At 35.7% G+C, this 23508-nt stretch overlaps 1 protein-coding gene across 3 annotated transcripts in view; it reads right to left on the bottom strand.

Moving 5' to 3' along the window:
- The window catches only part of ITGAV (integrin subunit alpha V), a 93649-nt gene that overhangs the window by 24802 nt on the left and 45339 nt on the right, over nucleotides 1–23508 (bottom strand). For all 3 annotated transcript variants that reach the window (XM_017881430.1, XM_017881431.1, XM_017881432.1), the window contains 11 exons: nucleotides 22351–22396; nucleotides 19198–19323; nucleotides 18299–18343; nucleotides 17119–17162; nucleotides 16974–17030; nucleotides 14585–14637; nucleotides 13638–13840; nucleotides 8605–8796; nucleotides 5797–5842; nucleotides 3559–3666; nucleotides 918–976 (listed from right to left, as the gene is read on the bottom strand). In XM_017881430.1, the coding sequence (XP_017736919.1) occupies nucleotides 918–976; nucleotides 3559–3666; nucleotides 5797–5842; nucleotides 8605–8796; nucleotides 13638–13840; nucleotides 14585–14637; nucleotides 16974–17030; nucleotides 17119–17162; nucleotides 18299–18343; nucleotides 19198–19323; nucleotides 22351–22396 (979 nt within the window). The remainder of the gene's footprint in view (nucleotides 1–917; nucleotides 977–3558; nucleotides 3667–5796; nucleotides 5843–8604; nucleotides 8797–13637; nucleotides 13841–14584; nucleotides 14638–16973; nucleotides 17031–17118; nucleotides 17163–18298; nucleotides 18344–19197; nucleotides 19324–22350; nucleotides 22397–23508) is intronic.

The following is a 23508-nucleotide window of genomic DNA, read 5'->3' as shown; positions in this document are numbered from 1 at the left end:
CAAACACGGTTTCAGTTTCTTCTCTGCTTTATTATTATTCTTTACCACTTGCCATTAACATACTGACAAACCTTTGCAATAATTATTTAACACTACTATCTTGCTCTCAGGACCACATCAACCATTTTAGGAAAAGAAGAGTAGAGTTTGCTGTGTGAATTAAACCGCATGACCAAAACTTTTTCTCCTCCTTCTCACTATTTCTAAACCACCTCTACTCCTGAGATTGCTGGGGGCTGCCCCAAGACATAAAACACAGACTTCTCAGCAGATCATCTACTTACAAACAATAACATTCATGCCTCCCCAGAGTTCATTATCTCACATTTGTAACTGCTTAACCTTCCAAAGGTCATGTTTACCATTTTGTGGGCTACTTAGCTCATAATGTCCACAAATAAGTGTATTAGTTTTGAATTAGCTTAAGAGTTAACAAAGAATATAATAATTATGTTGAAATCTTAAATGTCTTTAAACATAAACATTCAAATAAAAAATTATAATAATGGCCGGGCGCGGTGGCTCAAGCCTGTAATCCCAGCACTTTGGGAGGCCGAGGCGGGCGGATCACAAGGTCAGGAGATCGAGACCATCCTGGCTAACATGGTGAAACCCCGTCTCTACTAAAAAATATAAAAAACTAGCCGGGCGAGGTGGCGGGCGCCTGTAGTCCCAGCTACTCGGGAGGCTGAGGCAGGAGAATGGCGGGAACCCGGGAGGTGGAGTTTGCAGTGAGCTGAGATCTGGCCACTGCACTCCAGCTTGGGTGACAGAGCGAGACTCCGTCTCAAAAAAAAAAAAAAAAAAAAAAAAATTATAATAACAATTCGAGTAACTATTTGAATATCCTAAAATATTTGTTAAGTGCTGTGTATGCAGTATCATTAAAATAATATGACTTTTCATAAAACACTTACTAAGTTTTCTGGGAAGTACTCCTTTGCCATCTGCCTTTAAGCAGAACCTAACATTAAAGCTGTGGAAAAAAAAAAACATACATAAATCCTATAATCCAGTTTAGACATATTTTTTATTATCATCCACATCTAATATTTCTAATACATAGTTTGTACTGTGAAGCCTTACATCTTTATGTCTTAATATTATTCTAAAAACATGAAACTCTATACACTAACCTAACTCATCCTTCAGTAATTTAAGCACACTTCCTTTCATGGTACCTTGATGAGAAAAAGAGAAAGAATATCCTAACTTCCTCTCAAGCTTATAGAACCTGTTGATAAATCTAAAGAAGGGAAATGACAGTTCAGATTTTTATTTATTTATTTATTTATTTTGAGACAAGAGTCTCACTCTGTTGCCCAGGCTGGAGTGCAGTGGCATGATCTCAGTTCACTGCAACCTCTGCCTCCTGAGTTCAAGCAATTCTCCTGCCTTAGCCTCCCGAGTAGTAGGATTACAGGCATGTACCACCACACCTGGCTAATTTTTGTATTTTTAGTAGAGATGGGGTTTCACCACGTTGGCCAGGCTGGTCTCAAACTCCCGACCTCAGGTGATTCGCCTGCCTGGGTCTCCCAAAGTGCTGGGATTACAGGCGTGAGCCACAGTGCCTAGTCGACAGTTTAGATTTTAAAAACTGTCCCATTGATAGAAGGACCCACCAAAGCTTTCTTTAATTAGCAATGTCCTTTACAGCAGTGTTCTTCACAATTTATTAGCAGGTTTTAAAATCAGTTGAATGGGTTGTGTTCAGCATCTTAAGAAAAAAATTTTTTTTTTTTTTGAGACGGAGTCTCGCTCTGTTGCCCAGGCTGGAGTGCAGTGGTGTGATCTCGACTCACTGCAAGCTCTGCCTCCTGGGTTCATGCCATTCTCCTGCCTCAGTCTCCCGTGTAGCTGAGACTATAGGTGCCCGCCACTGCGTCTGGCTAATTTTTTGTATTTTTAGTAGAGATGGGGTTTCACCATGTTAGCCAGGATGCTCTCCATCTCCTGACCTCATGATCTGCCTGTCTTGGCCTCCCAAAGTGCTGGGATTACAGGCTTGAGCCACCGCACCCGGCAAGAAAATTTTTTTAATAAATAAAACTGATTTAGGTATCGAAGGTAAGTATGATTTTCTGAAATGCTTGATTTAATTACTTTTATGTTTATAATGCAAAATGTATTTCTTACTATGTGCCATACTCAAAAATCATATGATGTTACTGCTCTAGTTAGTGCATTTGAAGCCTTTGAATTACTAACATAATTAGAAGCAGACTATTGGCAACTTCACAGAGGTATGCAGGGTAGAAAAGCAGTAAAACTTACAGCAAAATCTTGAAAACAACTTCACTGCCAATCAATAAAAATGAAGAGCAAATATTACTGAATTTTTAATGTAATCCAATTAAAGAAATGAAAATTTCAAAACTGTAATAACTATAACAATAATTCAAAATATTCAAAACAAATTCAGGAAAATCTCTTTAATTGACTCTTTTGAAGTAAAATTTTTCTAAGTACCAATCATTTTCTCCTTGATCATAAGTTCTCTGCAACTTTTCTGTGTAAGTAAGGAACATGAATAGTGTTTCCCAAAGTGGGAACTCATTAGTGACTACTCATGGTGATTTTGGTAGTACATGGGTCAAGATTTTTCATTAGTTTTATATTTATATTGATATGTATGAGAAAGATACTCGTTTCTACATTTTGCTTTTAAGTACTGTGAAGTAAAGCATGAGACAACTTAAAAAATATAATGAAAATAGAGCAAAAATTACTGAAGTAGCATACAAATGACAAAGATGAGAGAAAGAATGGAGTAGAGAAGAATTCAGACATTTAACTTATGAAAAAATATTATATTTTTATTTGGAAATTAGTAAAAGAATAAGCAGAAAATATATTAGAGCAAAATAATTTTTTTCAAACAGCTACTGTTCACAGATATTAAATCTGAAAACAAGATATCTTTTAAAATTTAAGTGTTCATGGGCCTGTTTGGAATTACATATAAATGAACTGAGATCTTATTAGCTTTTCTTTCTTTTTGAAAATACTCATTGACCATGCATAATTCTTTAAACATTAATTTCATACTAATTTACAGAGTATCTTTACAGCTCTTTTTTGGAGCACTATTTCTACAATCCAATTTATAACATAAAAATAGAGTATAAGGCCAGGTGCAATGGCTCATGCCTGTAATCCTAGCACTTTAGGAGACGGAGGCAGAATGACTGCTTGAGCACAGCAGTCTTCGAGACCAATCTGACCAATATAGGGAGACCCCATCTCTACAAACAATTCAAAACATTAGCCGGGTATGGTGCCACACGCCTGTAGTACCAGCTACTAGAGAGGCCAAGGTGGAAGGGTCACTTAAGCCTGGGAGGTTGAGGCTACAGTGAGCTGTTGTTGTGCCACTGCACTCCGGTCTGGGCAACAGAGGCAGACCTTGCTTCAAACAAAAAAGAATAGAAAAAACAGTATACCACAGAAACTGTTTTAGCAATATTTCAGCCCTACCACCTTCACTTTTCAATTGTTCTTACAATGCCTGAACAATAATCACAGTAATAACTATTATTAAACAAATACCCTTACCAGGAAACTTTGAGAGCTGTTCCAGGCAGTGAGCAGGTTTTATTGTCTTGATTTAAAATGCTAGGGTACACTTCAAGACCAGCATTTACAGTGATAACTGGTCTGGCCCTAGTGGGGGAAAAAAAGAAGATGAAGAAAAAAGTTATTTAAAAAGTTAGGTTGATCGAAATATTTTTGGTTCATATTCACTACATATATAGTACAATGTCTACTAAAAGTATTGTCTGTAATAGTAAAAGAAACAGGAACAACATAACTGTAGGTGATCAAATGTCTCAGTTGCCCAGAACTGTCCTAATTTTAGCACAGAAACTCCTGCATCCTGAGAAATCGCTCAGTTCCAGGCAAAGTGGGACAATGACTGACCTATATGAATTCAGTCACTAAAGCAGAATGGCTAAATAAGTTGTGAGATATCTACCAAATTCACTGCACTACCATGGAGAAAATGAGTGCAATGACCTCTAAGACATAACCAACATATAGTTTTGGTGAGAGAGAAAAAAAAAAACCCAAAATGTAAAAAGGATGTCTACTGATATACATACACACATAATATGATTTTTTAATGCATAGAATATTTCTAATAGAAGAAACAAATAAATTATTAGCTGGTGTGAGGGAAAACATTTTTTTATATACCCTTCTTGTACTGTTTGCATTTTTACCACATACATTATATAATTAACAGCAATTTAAAAAACTAAAAACAATAAATTAAAATAAATAGTTTTCCTGAGTTCAGATACACAGGTTGAAATCCTATACAAAGATACAGCTGGCTCAAGTCAATCAATGTGCCTGTCTCAAAATGATAAATCTCTGAAATCTGTTAAGTATTGTATAGTTACAATTACTATAGTATAGAGTTATTGTATAGTATACAATTAAATTGACCCATCACAAACTCTACCCAGCACTAATGTTAGTGTTCCTGCCATGTATAAACTCAGATCATAGATACGTAAACATCTTAACTACCTGGGATGCCAACTGATATTCTAAGTCATGAGGAACTGATAAAATACAGAGAATAACTGGGGATATATAAGAAATTGGGAAATAGAAATATATAAGTTCATACATATTGCTCTAATAAAAATATTCATTTCTGGTTTCATTAGATACTAATCTTGTGGTCAGAGAATACCAAGACATAAGCATGAGGTTAATTTCCTGTTTCTTATAGGAAAATGTAAACCCAGACAATTTTTAGAGAGATTAAAACTACAGGAGAATACCTTTGAACATAATTTAAAAGACAAAGAAGGGGCGGGCATAGTGGCTCACACCTGTAATCCCAGCACTTTGGGAGGCTGAGGCGGGTGGATCACTTGAGGCTAGGAGCTCAAGACCAGCCCAGGCACCATGGCAAGACCCTGTCTCTACCAAAAATACATAAAATTAGCCAGGTGTTGTGGCACATGCCTGTAGTCCCAGCTACTTGGGAAGCTGAGGCACGAGAATCACTAGGAGCTGGGAGGCAAAGGTTGCAATGAGCCAAGATTGCACCACTGTACTCCAGACTGGGCAAAAAAAAAAAAAAAAAAAGACAGACGTTCTAGTGTTCAATAGCACCACAGATTGACTATAGTTAACAATAATTTATTGTACATTTCAACATAGCTGGCTGGGCATAGTGGATCATGACAGTAATCACAGCACTTTGGGAGGCTGAGGTGGGTGGATCACTTCACGCTAGGAGTTCAGGACCAGTTTGGCCAACATGGCAAAACCCTGTCTCTACTAAAAATACAAAAATTAGCCGGTGTGGTGGCATGTGCCTGTAACCCCAGCTACTTGGGAGGTCGAGGCATGAGAATTGCTTGAACCCAGGGGGCAGAGGTTCCAGGGAGCCGAGATGGTCCCATTGCAACGAAATTCTGTCTGCAAAGAAAAGAAGAAATCAAAATAGCTACAAGAGAGGCTAGACGAGAGGATTCTGGGTGTTCCCAACACAAATAAATGATAAATGTTTGAGATGATGGATATCCTAATTACTCTGATTTGATCATTACATTGTATGAATGTATCAAAATATCACATGTACCCCATAAATATGTGCAATTATTACGTATCAATAAAAATAATACTATTTGCCTGCAGCAAAATATGAACAGAAAGAACAAATTTTATCATTATTTCAAGAAAATTAAACTAAAATTCAAATACTGACAGTTAAAAAACATTCAAATAATTCAGAATATTCCTATATTACAGGATACAGAAAATGCTCACCTGTATAAGATAGCTCGATCTACACCAAAAGCTCCTACGATTAAGTCTTAAGAAAGAGTGGAAAACATGTTAATAATGATAATAGTTTTTAAAATGTATATACCATTCTATAAAATTTTCAATGAACATAAAAAGGCTTGAACATAGCCTCAAAACTATTCATTAAGAGGTTGTAAGATATTATATAAAAGGCTAAAATATATGAACACTGTAAACAAACTACCATCAGTGGAAAATGTTTATTATAAAGCAGACTTTCATCTAGGTGGAGATAAATCTTTTAAATGAATATTTGGTAAAAAGTAGCAATGATAAGCATACACCTGCCAAACATACATACTGCCAAAGGAAAAAGCTTTATAGATGCCTGTGGATTTTACAATCTTATTATAAAATTTTTTTTCTATTTCCTATATATAATATATGTGTATATACATATAAATATAAAATATGATAGCAGATAGCACTCAAATCAGCAAGAATGAAACGCATTAGTTTTCATACGCCACTGGTTCAACTGGTCCACAGTTCAGAAAAAGACAAATGAGAGCTCTAGCTCACAGTATACCCAAGCTAAATTCGAGGAATTCTTTTCTAAACAGAAAAGCATATGAAAAAAAAACATAAAAACAGAGAGATTTGATTACATAAAAGTTTAAAACTTTATGCTCAAAATGCAAATGTGACAAACTAGAAAATACATACAAGCGTTAAGGAGTTAATATTCGCAACATTTAAGTTACTGTGAAAATTTTTTAAAAAAATGAATGAATAAAGAAAAACAAAATACCATCCCAGTACCAAAGAAGAAAAAAAGACACTAAAAGGAAATTCACAGAAGTAAATATGTATATACACAAATAACAACATGAGGTTGATTCTTAACTATACATTAGCTTATTAGTAAAATAATCATTTTATTTGTGTATAGTGAAGAACCAACCTCATGGCCGGGCATGGTGGCTCACGTCTGTAATCCCAGCACTTTGGGAGGCTGAGGCAGGCGGATCACGAGGTCAGGAGTTTGAGACCAGTCTGCCCAAGACCAGCCTGATCAACAAGGTGAAACTCCATCACTACTAAAAATACAAAAATTAGCCAGGTGTGGTGGCGCCTGCCTGTAATCCCAGCTACTCAGGAGGCTGAGGCAGAAGAATCGCTTGAACCCGGGCGGTGAAGTTTGCAGTGAGCAGAGATCACACCACTGCACTCCAGCCTGGGTGACAGAGTGAGACTTCGTCTCAAAAAAAAAAAAAAAAAGAATAAAACGCATGCCTTATTTTCTAGAATCACAAACTGTTAGTTAAAATACCCAGTCCACCTGTTATACAGTTAAAAATTATTTTAAAAGAGGCACAAGTGTAGGAAAACAATGACTCACTGACTGCTGGTGAGTGCTTTAAAAAGTTAACAAAACCTTCCTGTGGAGGGAGTGGGATGGTAACTTGACCATGTGCATTAACAACCTTAAGAAAAGAAGTGCACACACTTGACACAGTGATTCTTGAATTTTGTCCTAATGACATAATCAGAGATATGCAAAAGAATTATAAAGAAAGATAAAAATGCCACAAAATAAGGTAAATAAGATACGATACAGCTATTTGTTACAAAGGGAAACAAAATTCATGTTTTAGAAGAACAATAAAGAAATGTTTCTGAAATGTTGAATAAAACACATTATAAACAGCACATAAAAACATGATTTCCTTTTTAAAAAAATGTGTGTGACTGCATAGGAAAAAAATTGAGAAGATATGCTTTGATGTATTTTCTAAAAGTTCTATAATAAATATATTGCATTTATAACAAAAAAACTCTAAAATAATATTAATTTATGAGAATCAACTTCATGTCTTATTTCTGGAAACAGACTGACATACTTGTATATGACATACTTGTATATGACATACTCATATTAAGTGTTTCAACACAAAGGTCATCTAAGTTTTCTACACTATATTTCATTTAAAGAAAAGATCTATTTTGATCCTAGATACATTTATAATGCTGCAAAGTGTATAAGAACCAGAAAAAGGTCTTGCTTGCTCTATTGGACCCATGCAGGGGGCAACTTGGGCAAACTGCCTTTCTCAGTCTCTTTTTACATTCAGAAATGGTATAATAATGAGCTATAAAAATGAGCTTAAATTAACTCATGTATTAATTCCCAGCACTTTGGGAGGCCACGGCAGGTGGATTGCTTGAGCTCATGAGTTTGAGACCAGCCTGGGGAACATGGCAAAAACCACTCTTTACAAACCATACAAAAAGTAGCCAGGCACGCTGGTGTGTGCCTGTAGTCCCAGATACTCAGGAGGCTGAGGTGGGAGGATGGCTTCAGCCCAGAAGGTGGAGGCTGCAATGAGCCAAGATTATGCCACTGTACTCCAGCCTGGACAACAGAGCCATACCTTGTCTTCAAAAAAAAAAAAAAAAAATCATAACTATTAGTCAAGTACATAAATTCTACATAATTAAAAAAATTAAAAAGATAGGTAACATTAAAACAGCTTAGAATGAGCATTTAGCTTTTGTTTATAGCTTCCGTAATACTCTTCTTTGACATTTCATTAAAGACTACAGGAGAAACTCAGAGTGTACTGTATACACTCCCAGGAAAGAGAGCTGACTTTTCTTCATATCCTCTTAGGTGATGGGAATGATGCCTTGAGTATTTTAGAGGTTTGATCAACACATGAAATAATGAATTGCAATAATTTATAATATAAATCAAGAACAGTAACTAATACTATTTGCTATTAGGACTGAAAAATCTAAGGGCTCTATGTGTTGATAAGAAAGCACCTGGATATCCATTTTTGTCTATATCTGTGGCTCCTTTCATTGAATAGCCAAAGCTTGGTGGCATGCTTCGAGCAGCCCACTGCCCTTCAAGGATTTGAGATGGGACTGCGTTCAAGCCTGTTGATCTTCCATTGAAGATATAAACAATTCCTTTTTTATCTTCACCCCCATATGGAGCAGCAATTGCAATATCTGTGGGGAAACAGAGGAGGGGGAAGGAGCATGACAGAAGTAAGCAGGAGGAAAAGAAAGGGAAGAATGAGGAAGGAATGAGAGAAGGGGGGAAGAGGGCAAGGATGAAGAGAAAAAATGTTTCAGTACTTGTAATTATTTGTACAGATCTTAATATTTATAGAACCCATTTATCATGATAAATATTAATTCAAAGTTCAGTAGGGTACTCTTTATCCACAAGCAATAATCTAATTCAAGGAAACTCAAGCAAAACTGTACAGAAAAGACATTAAAATTTAGAGCCAGATCATCTGGCTCTGACCTTAAACAAATCACTTAAACTTTCTGTACCACAAATGCTTCCTCGTTAAAACTAGGAGGTAGGGGATGGGAGAAGGATACATCAAAAGATTCATCTAAAGTTTATTTTCACTCTCAAAATTCTAGTTAATTTATTTACGGATGATATTGTTTTTTCTGATCAGAAGCCAATCTGCTCAGAAATTTGAAAGTTGTGACTTCATCTTGATCTTGCTCAACTTACACTGAAAGAAGATAAATGAATAACATTTTAAATCTTTAAAAAACCCCAAACACCAAATGATCTTTTCTACCTCTAAAATATATTACCAATCTGCCCACTTCTCTCTGCTGCTGCTGCCACCCTAGACAAGTCATTGCCGTATTTTGCTTTTAAACAGCCTTTTAAGAGGCCTCCCACTTCTACCCTTGCCTCTATAACTTTCTCTTCTAAAAGGCCAAACATTCACCATATCATGTCACACCCATCCCCTTCTTAAAATCCTTCAATTAGTTCCCAAAGCATTTAGAGTAAGTTCTAAACTCTACCTGGTATTACCATTATTTAGTATGCAAATCTCATTCTTCTCCCCATCCCCACCCCAACACCATCCAGTTTTTTACCCTTATTTACTCTTCCCAGCAATCCTGGCCTTTTTTTCTGTTTCTTAAACACACCAAGCCAGTTGCCAACTATGGACTTATATTTGCTGTTCTCTCTGCCTTAACAGCTTTTGCTCCAGAGCTTTTACAACTCTATTCCTTCTATTTGTCCAAATGATAGATCAATGTTATTGACATTAGATCAGATGTCATTCTGTCAGCAAGCTATTCCCTAGCTACCCTACGCAGCAGTGCGCCACCCCTCTCAAACCCCTGCTTTCTCTATCACCCTCTCTATCCCAAAACTCTTATTATATTACCTTGCCTTCTAAAAAAAATCCACCATCTTTATCACTATCTGGATTTCCCCATTGTTTACTTATTCAATGACCACACAGAATAAGTAAGCTATAGAACATAAGCTTCATGAGACCAAGGACATGTCGTATCTTGCCTACCACAGACTCTAAGTACCAGCCATAACAAATTGCCTCAATTTTCTTAATGTACATGAGCTGTCTCATAGGTCCTTAAAAAGCCATGCCTCACTGTCTCATGGCTCCCCTGAAACATCGACAATACCTTGATAACTCGTCCTTTATATGAGACCATTAAGCCTGGGATCTCAAACACTGATGATCACATTGAGGTTTTTTTTTTTTTTTTTTTTTTTTTAACACATATATGCTGTCCCCATTGGATGCTGAGTTGCTGAGTTTCTTAAAGACATGAGTAGACTCTGATTTATGCTCATTTCTACCACCTAGAAGAGTGCCTGGCTTGCAGTAAATACCAACTAAGAATTTGTTATCCTTAAAAATGAGTACCTCAGTTATGTAAAACTTTTTTATCCTTTTTTAAGCCTTAAAAGGTAAGTTGGCCGGGTGCAGTGGCTCACGCCTATAATCCCAGCACTTTGGGAGGCCAAGGCAGGTGGGTCACGAGGTCAAGAGATCAAGACCATCCTGGCCAACATGGTGAAACTCCATCTCTACTAAAAATACAAAAATTAGCCAAGCGTGGTGGTTGGTGTCGGTAGTCCCAGCTACTCAGGAGGCTTAGGCAAGGGAATTGCTTGAACCCGGGAGGTGGAGGTTGCAGTGAGCCGAGATGGTGCCACTGCATTCCAGCCTACCGACAGAGCGAGACTCTGTCTAAAAAAACAAAACAAACAAACAAACAAAAAAAAAACAAAGATAAGCATAACTTCTATACTGACATATGCATTAATAAAGTATTTATTAAAACAGGCTGGCCATGGTAGCTCATGCTTTAATCCTATCACCTTTGGAGGCCGAGGCAGCCAGACTGCTTAAGCCCAGGAGTTTGAGACCAGCTTTGGCAACATGGCAAAGCCCCATCTCTACAAAAAATACAAAAATTCGCCATGCATGGAGGCGCACACTGGTAGTCCCAGCTACTTCGGAGGGTAAGGTAGGAGAACTGCTTGAGCCTGGGAGGTCAAGTCTGCAGTGAGCTGTGATCGTACCACTGCACTCCAGCTTGGGTGACAGAGGAAGACCTTGTCTCAATAAATAATAAAAATATAAAGTATTCATTAAAATATAATTTTCCAACAAAACATAGTTCCAATGTTGAGTGATTGTTTAATAAAAATTATCTGTAACTTTCTAAACCCTTCATTATTTCATACATGTTAATCATCTTCTCTCTTTGCTATCATCTGTCGAGTCTGGAAGATCCTACACCTTCATACAATCAATTTCTTCCTTTGATCATTTTAGTTGCTCTTTCCTGTTTTTATTTCCTCTGCTTTTCCTGGAAGACTACTGATAAAAACTGCACATAATTACCTTTGGGCTATATAAAACTTTGGAACATAACTTTATTGTTTTGTTTTCAATATCCCTCTTGTTGATGCCTAGGGTGCGGGTAGGTGGAAAGAGAGGAGTATAGGAATACAGGAGCAATGACACTTAATGTGTTCACGTATGAACAACAACAAAAGATCTAACTTTTTTTTTTTTTTTTTAAGAGAGAAAGTTTTATTTTTAGGCTTGAAGATCTAACTTATAACTAATAGAACATATATATGCATAATGCAACTATATTTACACATATGTATTAAATACTATACATAAATACAGCTCAGATAATTTTTCACTAAAGACATTATCATTCTACTATTTGGTACAGTAAGACCCAAGGAAAAACCTTGGGTCTTCAAAATCATCCTCTATGGTATCTATCTGTATTTTACCCCTTTGTAAAATCATTGTAAAACTTCACATTTTTTAAGCTGTTGTCTATATTTGTTGTACTGACAGACAATACATTATAACAAAAAATTAGAAAGCTGGAAGAGATTTTGGCTAGATCATAATAATGAGAAAACTTTCTTTAAAGTAACTGGAATAACATCAAGACAAGGTGACAGCAAACATGACCAGGCTTCCCAGAAAAACTGGGAGACAGAGGCTCAGCTACATAGCAAAGAATTCATTAACTTTATTCATGGTGGAACCTCAAACTTAGCCCTGTGTTTCCTATGTAGTTTTCGTTATGATTAAGTAATGATTTGATCTGTTCTATAGTGTTCTTTTCACGTTTTATTATGAACTTCATACCATAGCTCCATTTGATTTATGCTAGGTTCTCTTGGCGGTAAAAATCTTCAAGCCTCTATTTTAGGTAGCAAATGTACCTCTGAGTAGATGTTCCGTACCACTGAAACTTCTATGGTTGGCCAGGCACAGTGGCTCACATCTGTAATTCCAGCACTTCGTGCTGCTGAGGCAGGAGGATCACTTGAACTCAGGAGTTAGAGACCAGCCTGGGTAATAATGGCAAGACCTCAGCTCGACTAAAAATCAAAAAAAATAGCAGGGCATTGTGGTAGGAGCCTCTAGTCCCAGCTACTCAGGAGGCCGAAGTGGGAGGATCTCTTGACCCTGGGAGGTCGAAGCTGCAGTGAGCCATGATTGCACCACTGCATTCTAGCCTGGGTGACAGTGAGACGCTGCCTCAAAAATAAAAAATAATAATAATAATAAAAAATAAAAAAAAGAAACAAACATCTAAGGTTAATCTTCCAGATGACACTTCTAGTAAATGACATCACTTACCCACAAGACAGGTGTGAAATCTTGAGGGCAAACAACATTTACCTTTCCACTACTATTTGAGACATACAACAAGTCATCTGTATTTTAAAGTTTTCTTTTAATGTATACCTTTCCTTTAAGTTTTAAGGGGCATATGCTTACTATACTGTTGATTACACAAACTAGTTCAACTATCCATTCTGTGATCTCTAGAAAGGTTTTTAATAGATTTTTTAAAAAAATTCTTGGTAATTTGTAACCAATATTTCATGTTTCTGAAAAGAATTCTAAAGTAAAAGCTAACTTTCCTTTTTAAAGATATCGACAACTATTAAAATGGTACTATTATAAAAGAATAGGCTTATACTTTTAATATGCCACCATGAAGGGAGATATAACATCCCTCAGAACATTTTGGACAGCTACAACAAAGTTATAGCTTTAAAATTATTAATGGGAAATCATATCTTTAAGGTATGCATTAGTCAGCATTGCCTTGACAATGTGCCTAGAAGCATTTTTTTTTAAACACTTGTAGCCAAATGAACAGAAGAGGGCACTGCTACTAAGCAGGATGCAGAAAAACATAAAGCCACCAGCTAGCAGGAGGTGCCAGGGGAATGAAGGTTCATTTCAGAAGGTAATCATTCTGACCTTCTAATTTGAGGCTGAGTGAATAATAACTCATGAGAGTCAATTTTGAAATCTTTGCTCTGATTTTTAAAGAAAAATAGTAATCTGTCTTTAAATTTGGTGTGTTACTCACTGACACACAATCCACCTTTCCAGGAAGGAGATTTGCTTGTGTAGACTCCTACAGATGGAGTTACAGGACTTTTCCAGGTGGACACAGATAATCAGAGACCTGCAGCTACTAAACTTCGATCTTACCATTGAAACCATCCTGGTCCAGATCTCCCAAAGGAGCTATGGCACTGCCAAACCGTGCAAAGACCTCAAACCCATTCAGCTTTGTTGTCTGGAAGTCTCCTGAAGCTCTCTGTAGAGACACTGAGACCTGCCCCACCTCCTGGAGTTTGCCATCAGAGCCACGATCCATGAAGAGAGGTGCTCCAATAAACACATCTGCATAACTAAAAGAACAGAATCTTCTCATCTGGTTACAACATCAAATTTCATATCTTAGTACGCATTTTCTTTCTTATTACAACTCACTTTTCCTCTTTCTGCATCTCTCACACCCACAGTGAAACACAAAATGATTACCAGAGCACACATTTCAAATTGAAACCTTCCTTTAATTCTTTTAAGAAACTATGAGTAATTCATACAATTATTTGTTCATGTTATAAAAGCTACTGAAAAAAACAGAACATACATAGAGGTTTTCTTTATTTTATTTTATTTTATTTTATTTTATTTTTGAGACAGAGTCTCACTCTATCTCCCAGGCTGGAGTGCAGTGGCGCGATCTCGGCTCACTGCAAGCTCCGCCTCTGGGGTTCATGCCATTCTCCTGCCTCAGCCTCCAGAGTAGCTGGGACTACAGGCGCCCGCCACCACGCCCGGCTAATTTTTTGTATTCCTAGTAGAGACGGGGTTTCACTGTGTTAGCCAGGATGGTCTCGATCTCCTGACCTTGTGATCTGCCCACCCTGGCCTCCCAAAGGGCTGGGATTACAGGCTTGAGCCACCAAGCCCGGCCACAAACATAGAGGTTTTCTAGAATTCATGATTAAGGTTGCTTCAAATTGTTTCCTTAAACAGAAAGATTAGCAGAAAAGGAATACAAAAACAGCAGAAAAAAATGTTTAGTTTGAGTAAAATATTCATAAACATGAGAAGATAACTTTCTGGAAACATTTTTTTAAACTTACTCATCTCCATTAATGTCAGTGGCAGCTACAGAAAACCCGAAATATGCAGCCATCTGGATGAAAAGATGAAAATGAAATGTTTATATTTCATTCAATTAGTTTAGACAATTAACATTCGTAATATATGTACCAAATAGAAAGGGCTATTTTTTTTCTCTGCATATAGTGCTTCAATCTAAATGTCTTGTCTTTTGTTTATTCTACCAACACAATGACAATCAGGTAATGAGGCTTGTTGTTTTCCTAAACAGAATATATTCCTAGGACACAATATATTACATGTAATGCCATTTAAGTCTAACGACTATCAATTCTCCTTCCTAGGCCTACCCTATTATCTCCCTTTCTCTCCATTTCCCAAAACATACCAGACACAAGCACACTAACAAAAATATATAGTCACAGACAAATGTTGTGATTGAAACCAACAAGTTTTATATGGATGCCTATGTCATGAGGATAATAAATAATTATTCATAATAGATAATAATTGGCTCCCCTATGTGAAACTACTACTACTGTTTAAAAATTACTATTTGGAAAGATATTGAAAGGAGCTCATTTTTGTGTCATACCTCTATCGATTACTTGCCACATGGCTTTGCTTTTGAATCACACACAGTACAAATGTGTTTGGGTTTATTATGAGCAGAAATGTCCTTTTCCCTACCACAGGACACCACTGGCTTTCATAGGGTGAGCAGCTTAGCTGTAAATAAATGTGAAAAAGGAAAGCTCTAAGAGAGCTCAAAGTGCAAAACAAAACTAAAAGAGATGACAGATTAAATACAAAGTAAGGTGAAAAATGAGTCAACAAACCAAACAAGGAAAGTTAGCAATGCTTCTCAAATTTGATTGGCTCAGATATCAAGAGAGAATGATAAGGGAGATTCCTACATTATCTGTTTTGGGTTGATACAGTGTAATTGGGAAAATGAAAGGTGTGTTCTGTTTTAAATGACAAGATCAGAGCTGGTGAAATAAAATATACTGTGCTTGGGGTACAAGGTTGATGTGCTGACTAGAATGTAACAGAATAATATTCATGGGCCTTAGTGACCTACAGTGTTTGGCTTGGAAGTGTAAAGAAAGGATGGCATTTACTGAGACACATTTTGTCCTGGGCACTATGATTCAAATGTTTTCTTTTGATTCTCACAACTGTCCCATGAAGAAGTTGCCAGCATCCCTATTTTTATAAATAAGGAACCAAATTTTCAGCAGCAAATACCTTATCCAATGCAATAACAGACTGAGCATGGAAAACCCAGGTTTGTACCCATATAAAAGCCAAGTTTCCCACTCCTCTCTAGTCACCCCCACTTCCCAATAGTGGAAGAAGAATAAAGCAAGTATCACTGACTGCATGCAGTAGGATCCAGACTCATACATGGTCACCAGACAGGAGAAGCTGCTTGAGCTGGAGAAGTCACAACTGAACAAAGGGAACACCCCTGCAGCAACCCTAACTGCCTGTCAACTGCAGGGCTCCCCAGGTTGTGCATCAATCCTGACTGCCACAGAAATGGGAAGAGGTTTCTGGGGACCATGAGTCTAGTCAGTCATCCTATCAATCCTATCCCAAAGCCCAACAATCTCAACTGAACAAAAAGGCTTGAATCCCAGATCTGCAAACCTTGAGAAAGATTTTCCTCTACCTACTGTTTAAATTTTTCTTCATCATTACCAACTTATGGTATAATTATCTGAGACATACAACAGAGAATATTATAAAATGCCTGAACTCGCAGAGAATGTCTAATACTTAAAAAGCACTAGCATTTTTTAGCTAAGAAGTATCTTATTTCATGTAGTACAAATGAAGTTCACTTGTAATATCTATAGTACACACCTGTGCCATGCTTTCTGTTGCATCTAATAAAATTATAAGGCATAGATCATCCTTAAAAAAGAATTTAATATTACCAGTAAAGAAAAAGAAAGTCTTTGTGGTTTTGTGTGTATGTGATTTTGTATTTTCCAAGAAAACAAAAGGCAGACAAAACAAGCCAAAATATCCAAATTACTTTGGCTAAAGCAAAGATGAAATATTTAAAGCCCATCTTATATGTAGAATATTGAATGTTATGGAATCATTAAATCATTCTGATACTGCCAGCAAAGTTTTAAGACATTAGGAAACTCTGATAATAAAATATTGAGTGAAAAGGCAAGACAAAATGAAAATACAGAGTAAACCAATTTTTGTTTATACACACACACACAAAAGAGAAATTATAATAGTTTGACCAAAATGATAAGAGTTGGAAGAATTACCTATTTGATGAGATTATAGTTCACTTTTACACTTTTATATTTCACAAATTTACTCCAATGAGTACATACTGCCTTTATAGTGGGAGAGGGCAATCATATTCTGGAAGCATACCTGATCGCCAGTAAAATTGTATATGGAGGACATGTTCTTCCCATCATAAATATAAACCTGTGAAGGAAAAACAGAAGTATATGAAATCTAGTAAAACAGAAGATAACTTAGAGATTTTTTAAAAAATACCTTCTAACTGTCCTACCATTCCCAAAGTCCTTGCTGCTCTTGGAACTCCTGAAACAAAGTCTGAAACAAAAAAACAAATTATTCATTTTTTAGGACAACACTGGAAGTTGCAGACAAGAAGTGACTGTCAGCAAGCTTTAAGTTTTACTACTTCAGTTCAAAACAAACAATCGATTTAGAAAAATTGGTACTCTGTAATAAATAGCCCAGCATATTTATCTATAAAATCAAAATTTACCAAATATAAATTCTTGAGGGCTCTCAAACATACACAAATAAGCCTTCAAGTCATTTGTAATAATGTTAAACAAGAATAGACAAGATAAAGTAACCTAAGAATAAAGAAAAACTAAATGTACAGCAATGAAAAATAATACAGAGCAAACTGAAGTGGGGTAGATGTGGCTGTGGCACAGAAATGTGATCAAAATCTGGTAAAGACTGTGATTCCTAAATGGAGCTCTGAAGGAAGATGGATGGACAATGAGAGGATGGGATAATAACGGTACAGAGATGGCCCAGAAGGTAACAAAGGATGCCTAACGAAAGAAGAAACTAAGCCTCTCCCAGAGGAAAGAATTTGCTGAACGCAAGGAGGAAAACGCTAAAGAAATCACTAACAGTGTTGGGGACTAAAAAGAAGCAGAAAGGAAAGGCACTGAAGCCAAGTGTAGCCGTCTCAATTTCAGCAGCCACTAGAGGAAGTTTAGCACAGACCTAGCCTGGACTCTCGCCAGTGTGCTAATATCTCTCTCATTTCTTCTGTTATATTCCATAACAATGGTTTAAAATTGCTTAACATTTTCTTTTTTTCTTTTTTTTGAGACAGTCTCGGCTCTGTCACCCAGGCTGGAGTGCAGTGGCAGGTGCAATCACAGCTCATGGCAGTTTCAACCTCCCTGGTCTCTGGCGATCCTCCCACCTCAGCCTCCTGAGTATCTGGACACTGGTGTGCATCACCGTGCCCAGCTAATTTTTGTATTTTTTCTAGAGGCTGGATTCTGCCATGTTGTCCAGACTATTCTCGAACTCCAGGGCTCAAGGGATCCACTCGCCTTGGCCTCCCAAAGTGCTGAGATTACAGGCTTGAGCCACAGCACCCAGCCACTCAAACTGTTTAAAAATTTCAATGCCACGTGTTTCAAATGTTTAATCTAATTTTTTTAAAGATTAGATATAGTTCGAGAACTTCATACCATCTATGCCATCACCATTGAAATCTCCAACAGCCACAGAGTAACCTAAACAGGAAACCAAAGGGGAGAAGCGTCAGGACAAGTAAGTTATCTTCAGCAGGTTTGCTGAGTAAGCATTCCTTGAAAATATTTTCAAGAAACTCCTTTAATTATGTAGTATTTTGTCCCCTAGTCATAATAGATTCATATGTATATGATACATGAATTTTAAATGAAACAACTGAGTTAAATACTCAAATAGGCTATTTTTATTATAAAACTACAATTGTCTTATTAACCTTACAAAGGAGTCTGTTAAAACGGCAAATTTACAATTCATCAAAAGAAGCAACAAATAAATTCTCTTAGCAAGTACTATTTCTGTCATATATGACTTGTTTTAATATATCAGAAAGAAATTTAAAGAGAGAACACATGTTAATAAGTTCTAAAGACCAAAACTTTTATTTAACATCATGAATAAAACTTCAGGAGTTAGAATGCCTCCATTTGAATCTCTGAACAGCAAGTTACAAGCAAGTGACTTTGGGCAAGTTATTTTGCATCTCAGTGCCTTGGTGTTTTCACCTACAAAATGAGAATAATACAATATGCTTGACTCGTGAGGATTAAATGAGCGAATACAAATCAAGTCACCTTGAGGAATGCCCAGAACACAGTAAACATATCTTAAAAGCTAGCTATTATTATTATCACTGCACAAATAATTGCTCTCTTCAATTTCAATTACTGAAATGTAACATAACCAAAGTACTCATTAACAATTTAAAATTGTATATTCTGTATGTTTTAAAATCCTAATCTATTTCACATAAAATATTTTCTGCTTAAAAGACCATAAGCAGATAAAAGCAAATACACCACAATTCCAAAAATGAGCAAATTTTGGTTTTACCTACCCAAATAACTGTCATCAAAAATAGCTTGTGCAGTCCGAGTTGCTAATTGGTTATTATACTTGATGCTGTAAACATTGGGGTCATATTTAGATACGATTTCTGCCACTTGATCCGAAATAAGCTGACCTAAAAAGAAGTATGTATGTATATATATATATATAAAATAAATAACCTTCAAATGGGATCTTTATGATTTTATGATGCAGATAATGTACCTGCATGAAAGAAAACAATATTAGATATTAGTACTTCTAATTATTAGCCTTACATAATTCTCCTTGATCATACTCAATTTGAAAATGGATATTCTTAACTTAAAATTATTTCTGTTTAAGCCAGTACTTAAAATCAGTCTCTGTTAATAAAAATTTAAGAAAACAGGATTTGTCTTAAACCACTAGAAAGCAATGTTATATATATGGAATAATGAAATCAAAGGCTATCACCCAACTAATCCATTAAAACATGAAAAATTCACTGAAACAATACTGTTACCTTTATAATCAGAATGATTGGTTCAATTGATATCTTTTTAACTAGTAATTTAAACATCTTTAGGAAACAACCTGAATGGATAAGTTCACCTTCGTTTACAACCTTGTTTTAAGCAGACAAGAAATCTAGATGACTACACAAAAACCAGCTTGTCCTCCATGCCAAGAAAGGATAGCTGGTTTATTACATGTTGTCTCCACAATATGGATACAATAATCTCTTATCATTCCTGCTGTTTTAGAAAGAAATGTGTAACAGCTAACATTTTCAGTCCTGTTCCCATCTGTTCAGTCACAGAGATTGAATCTACAGGACAGAAACACTTTCTCTGTCTTGATCACTACTTTATCATCTGGGCTTAAGCAGTACCAAGAACATACAAAATTCAATAAACATTTCCTGAATCGAAGAACAGAGGAAAATTCACTATTTTTTCTGAATAAAACATTCTTTTCTCCATTCTAACAACTACAATTCTGAGATCTGTGGAAAAATTCATTCTAACGTACTTATCCAGGGTGACATCTGCTGATTTTAATGTTATTAAAACAAAATACTATCTGCCAATTCACTGAGTCTGCTAGCTATATATTACATAAAACTTGTAATAAAATTTTAATAAATATACTAATAGTACCTCTCTGTCCTAATTTATTACTGTATCCTAATTATTGCACATGCCTATTTATTAATATTACTCTTATTTATGCAATACCCATGGCATTAAAAAAAAGTTCATACATGTTCACAGCTATATCTCTTAAAAAGACAAAGTTAACAAGTAGTCCTAACTGAGAATCACAAAATTTAGCTTCCTTGACAGTTTTGGTTCCCAGGCATCCTCATCAGATACTTCCTTCCCCTCCACTGAATGATATAGTCAGCAATAAAGAAGAAAAATAAATCTGTATTTCTATATCTAACTAGAAAGTATTAATATCCCCTATTTTCTCACATGTACTTTAGAACTGCTATTTTGTTGTAAAACAGTAAAACTCAATTATAATTTTTCTAAATCATTTTATTTCCCAATAGATATATAATCCATAGAAATTCCAATTTTTCAGTTTTGCTATGTTTTAGAAAGAGACAGGGATCACATTCTGATCCCTGTCTGTGATGCCTGAATTTTGTCTTTTTTTATTCCCTTCTTTGCCCTCCCTTTCAACATTCCACTTATTCCTATTTTTCATTCCTTCTTATTCTCCTTCCATCCTGTCATCCTCCAGCAAATCTCCTTCTTTACCTTCCCTCTCCACAAGGCTAAAGCAAGCATGAGTTTTTCTACAAAGAAGCAATTCAGGAAAGCATAGTGTAGAATACAAGAGTAAAATTTGAAACTTTCAAATCAATATAGTCAAAGGATTTCTAATTCTTCCAAACACTGACAATGCTTGAATATCAGAATGCTAATACAAAATAGTTCAACTTATAAATAGTACTTTTTAGCAGAAACTAACAATATATTAATGAGATAAATAATTGTATATCTCTAATGATACACAAAGAAAGCAAATATTTAGTTATCTATTTTCAAACTGTCAGCAATAATCTGTTACACATATGTTCGAATGGTAATTTAATTAGGCCTCCCAGAATGACTGAAGAATAATATAATAATGTATCTTTATATCAATGCCAGTTTAATATTTTTTAGAAACCTAATAAGATCCTCTAATTTTATTTTATTTTATATATATTTTTTGAGACAGTGTCTCTCTGTTGCCCAGACTGGAGTACAGTGGTATGATCTTGGCTCACTATAACTTCCTCCTCCTGGGTTCAAGTGATTCTCTTGCCTCAGCCTCCTGAGTAGCTGGGATTACAGGCCCACACCACCATGCCCAGCTAATGTGTGTATTTTTAGTAGAGACGGGGTTTCACCATGTTGGCCAGGTTGGTCTCTAACTCCTGACCTCAGGTGATCGCCTACCTTGGTCTCCCAAAGTGCGGGGATTACAGGCGTGGGCCACCACACCTGGCTTTATTTTTTTATTTTTTATTTTTTTGGCAGAGACAGGGTCTCACTTTGCTGCCCAGGCTGGTTGTGAACTCCTGGCTTCAAGTGAGCCTCCCGCATCAGCTCCCCAAAGTGCTGGCATTACAGGCATGAGCCAGTGCACCCAGCAAAAGATCTTCAATTTTTAAGAAGTCCCCAAACACCTAGAGATCATTCTCAGTATCAGTAATAAGAAAATAATCACTTAAATATCCTAACGAGCAACTTCAAAATACTTTCAAAACCTGCAACTTTTAGAATGCCACAGTTGGCCTATACAGATTGGTTTTGCACACTGCCTAACGATTGTATCATGGCCCCTAGAGTATAGACATGAAGAAGTATATATCACACACAATAAAAATAAATTACTTAAAATTACTTTATATATTTACTTTTAAAATATATTGAACATAAAAGTATATATTTACTTTTAAAATATTTAGTTTATTTTCTTCTAGGAATATATACACATTTAATATATATTATATATGTTATCTTCTTTTAAAAAACACTGTGTAAAATGGAGTGTTTATATACTTTAATTGTATTTCCATTTCTTTCTTTAAAATGATTTGTAAAATGTCATAGGCATACAATAAGCCAGGTGAATCAGTGACACATAGTCAATAATTGTAATTTAAAAAATATTAACCTACCTTGCCAATAAAAGCTACCAGGACCACCAAGAAGTACTCTGTCAGCCTAGATGAAATCACACAACAAAAAGGTATATATTTAAAGAACAAGTATCTCTCAAAATAGAAATCAATGAAAAACATAAGATATATATATATTTGTATATATGACTGAACAATAGAGTAATGTATCTTTATATCATTACCAGGTTAATTAAGATGCCTTTTTTTTTTTTTCGTACAGACAAGGTCTTCCCTCACCCAGGCTGTTCTCAAACTCCTGGCTTTAAGCAATCTTCCCAGCTCAGCCTATTAAAGCACTGAGTCTTATATGTATCTGTCTGTCTGTCTGTCTATCTATCTATCTATCTATCTATCTATCTATCTAATCTATATTAAGGCAAACAAAATCATAAATCTCAAATTCATCTAACTCAGTTTCAGTGGTTTTCATTGTATCTTTTCTAAAACAAAATTTAAAAGAAAAGTTATAATGTATTCATTTAATATATGAAAATATACAACTTCTTGTGGATCTTGGCTGCTTCACATATTTGAAATGAGGTACTAATGCAAAGTATCATCAGGTTACAATTTTTTAAAGTCACTTCTTAATTTTGTATATTAAATTTGTGACTATATACAGAAAATTTTCTTTCTATAATCACTGAAGAATTTTCTGCTAAAGGAAATACTTTTAGTGTCTCAGATCTAAACAGGAGTGAAGCTGAGAATAAAATTTTCAGGGTGTATTATACATATACAAATTATGCTTGCCTAGCATTTCTTACATTTAACTAACTCAAAGTGTCTAATTCTAGGTATATTGTGTTTGAGCACAATATTTGAGAAATCTCTTCTTGCTGGAGGTAAGATACATTTTTTTCCCCTCCAAATGTACATATAGCCCTTCCAAGCTTTCAACAGACAATCTTTTGCCTTGGCTATGTAAAAGACACTTCTAAGTCATCTGCCCTAAAAAGACACCCTTCTCTCAGAAATGTGTTTAAGAAAGTGAACATCTAATTTAGCAATGACTTTCACAGTATGAGAGTACTTTTGGGGTTATGGTTGTATAGGCATAAAACAGAAAAGATGGACATTATATATTTTAAAAATATATAATACCTATTTGGAAATGTATCATACAAGTTTTTTTTTTTTTTTTTTTTTTTTTTT

This window comes from Rhinopithecus bieti, unplaced genomic scaffold (genome assembly GCF_001698545.2).
Source record: "Rhinopithecus bieti isolate Rb0 unplaced genomic scaffold, ASM169854v2 scaffold_12512, whole genome shotgun sequence".
NCBI classification, from domain to species: Eukaryota; Metazoa; Chordata; class Mammalia; order Primates; family Cercopithecidae; genus Rhinopithecus; species Rhinopithecus bieti.
Note: the sequence above shows the minus strand (reverse complement) of the source record. Positions and strands in the feature narration are given on the sequence as shown.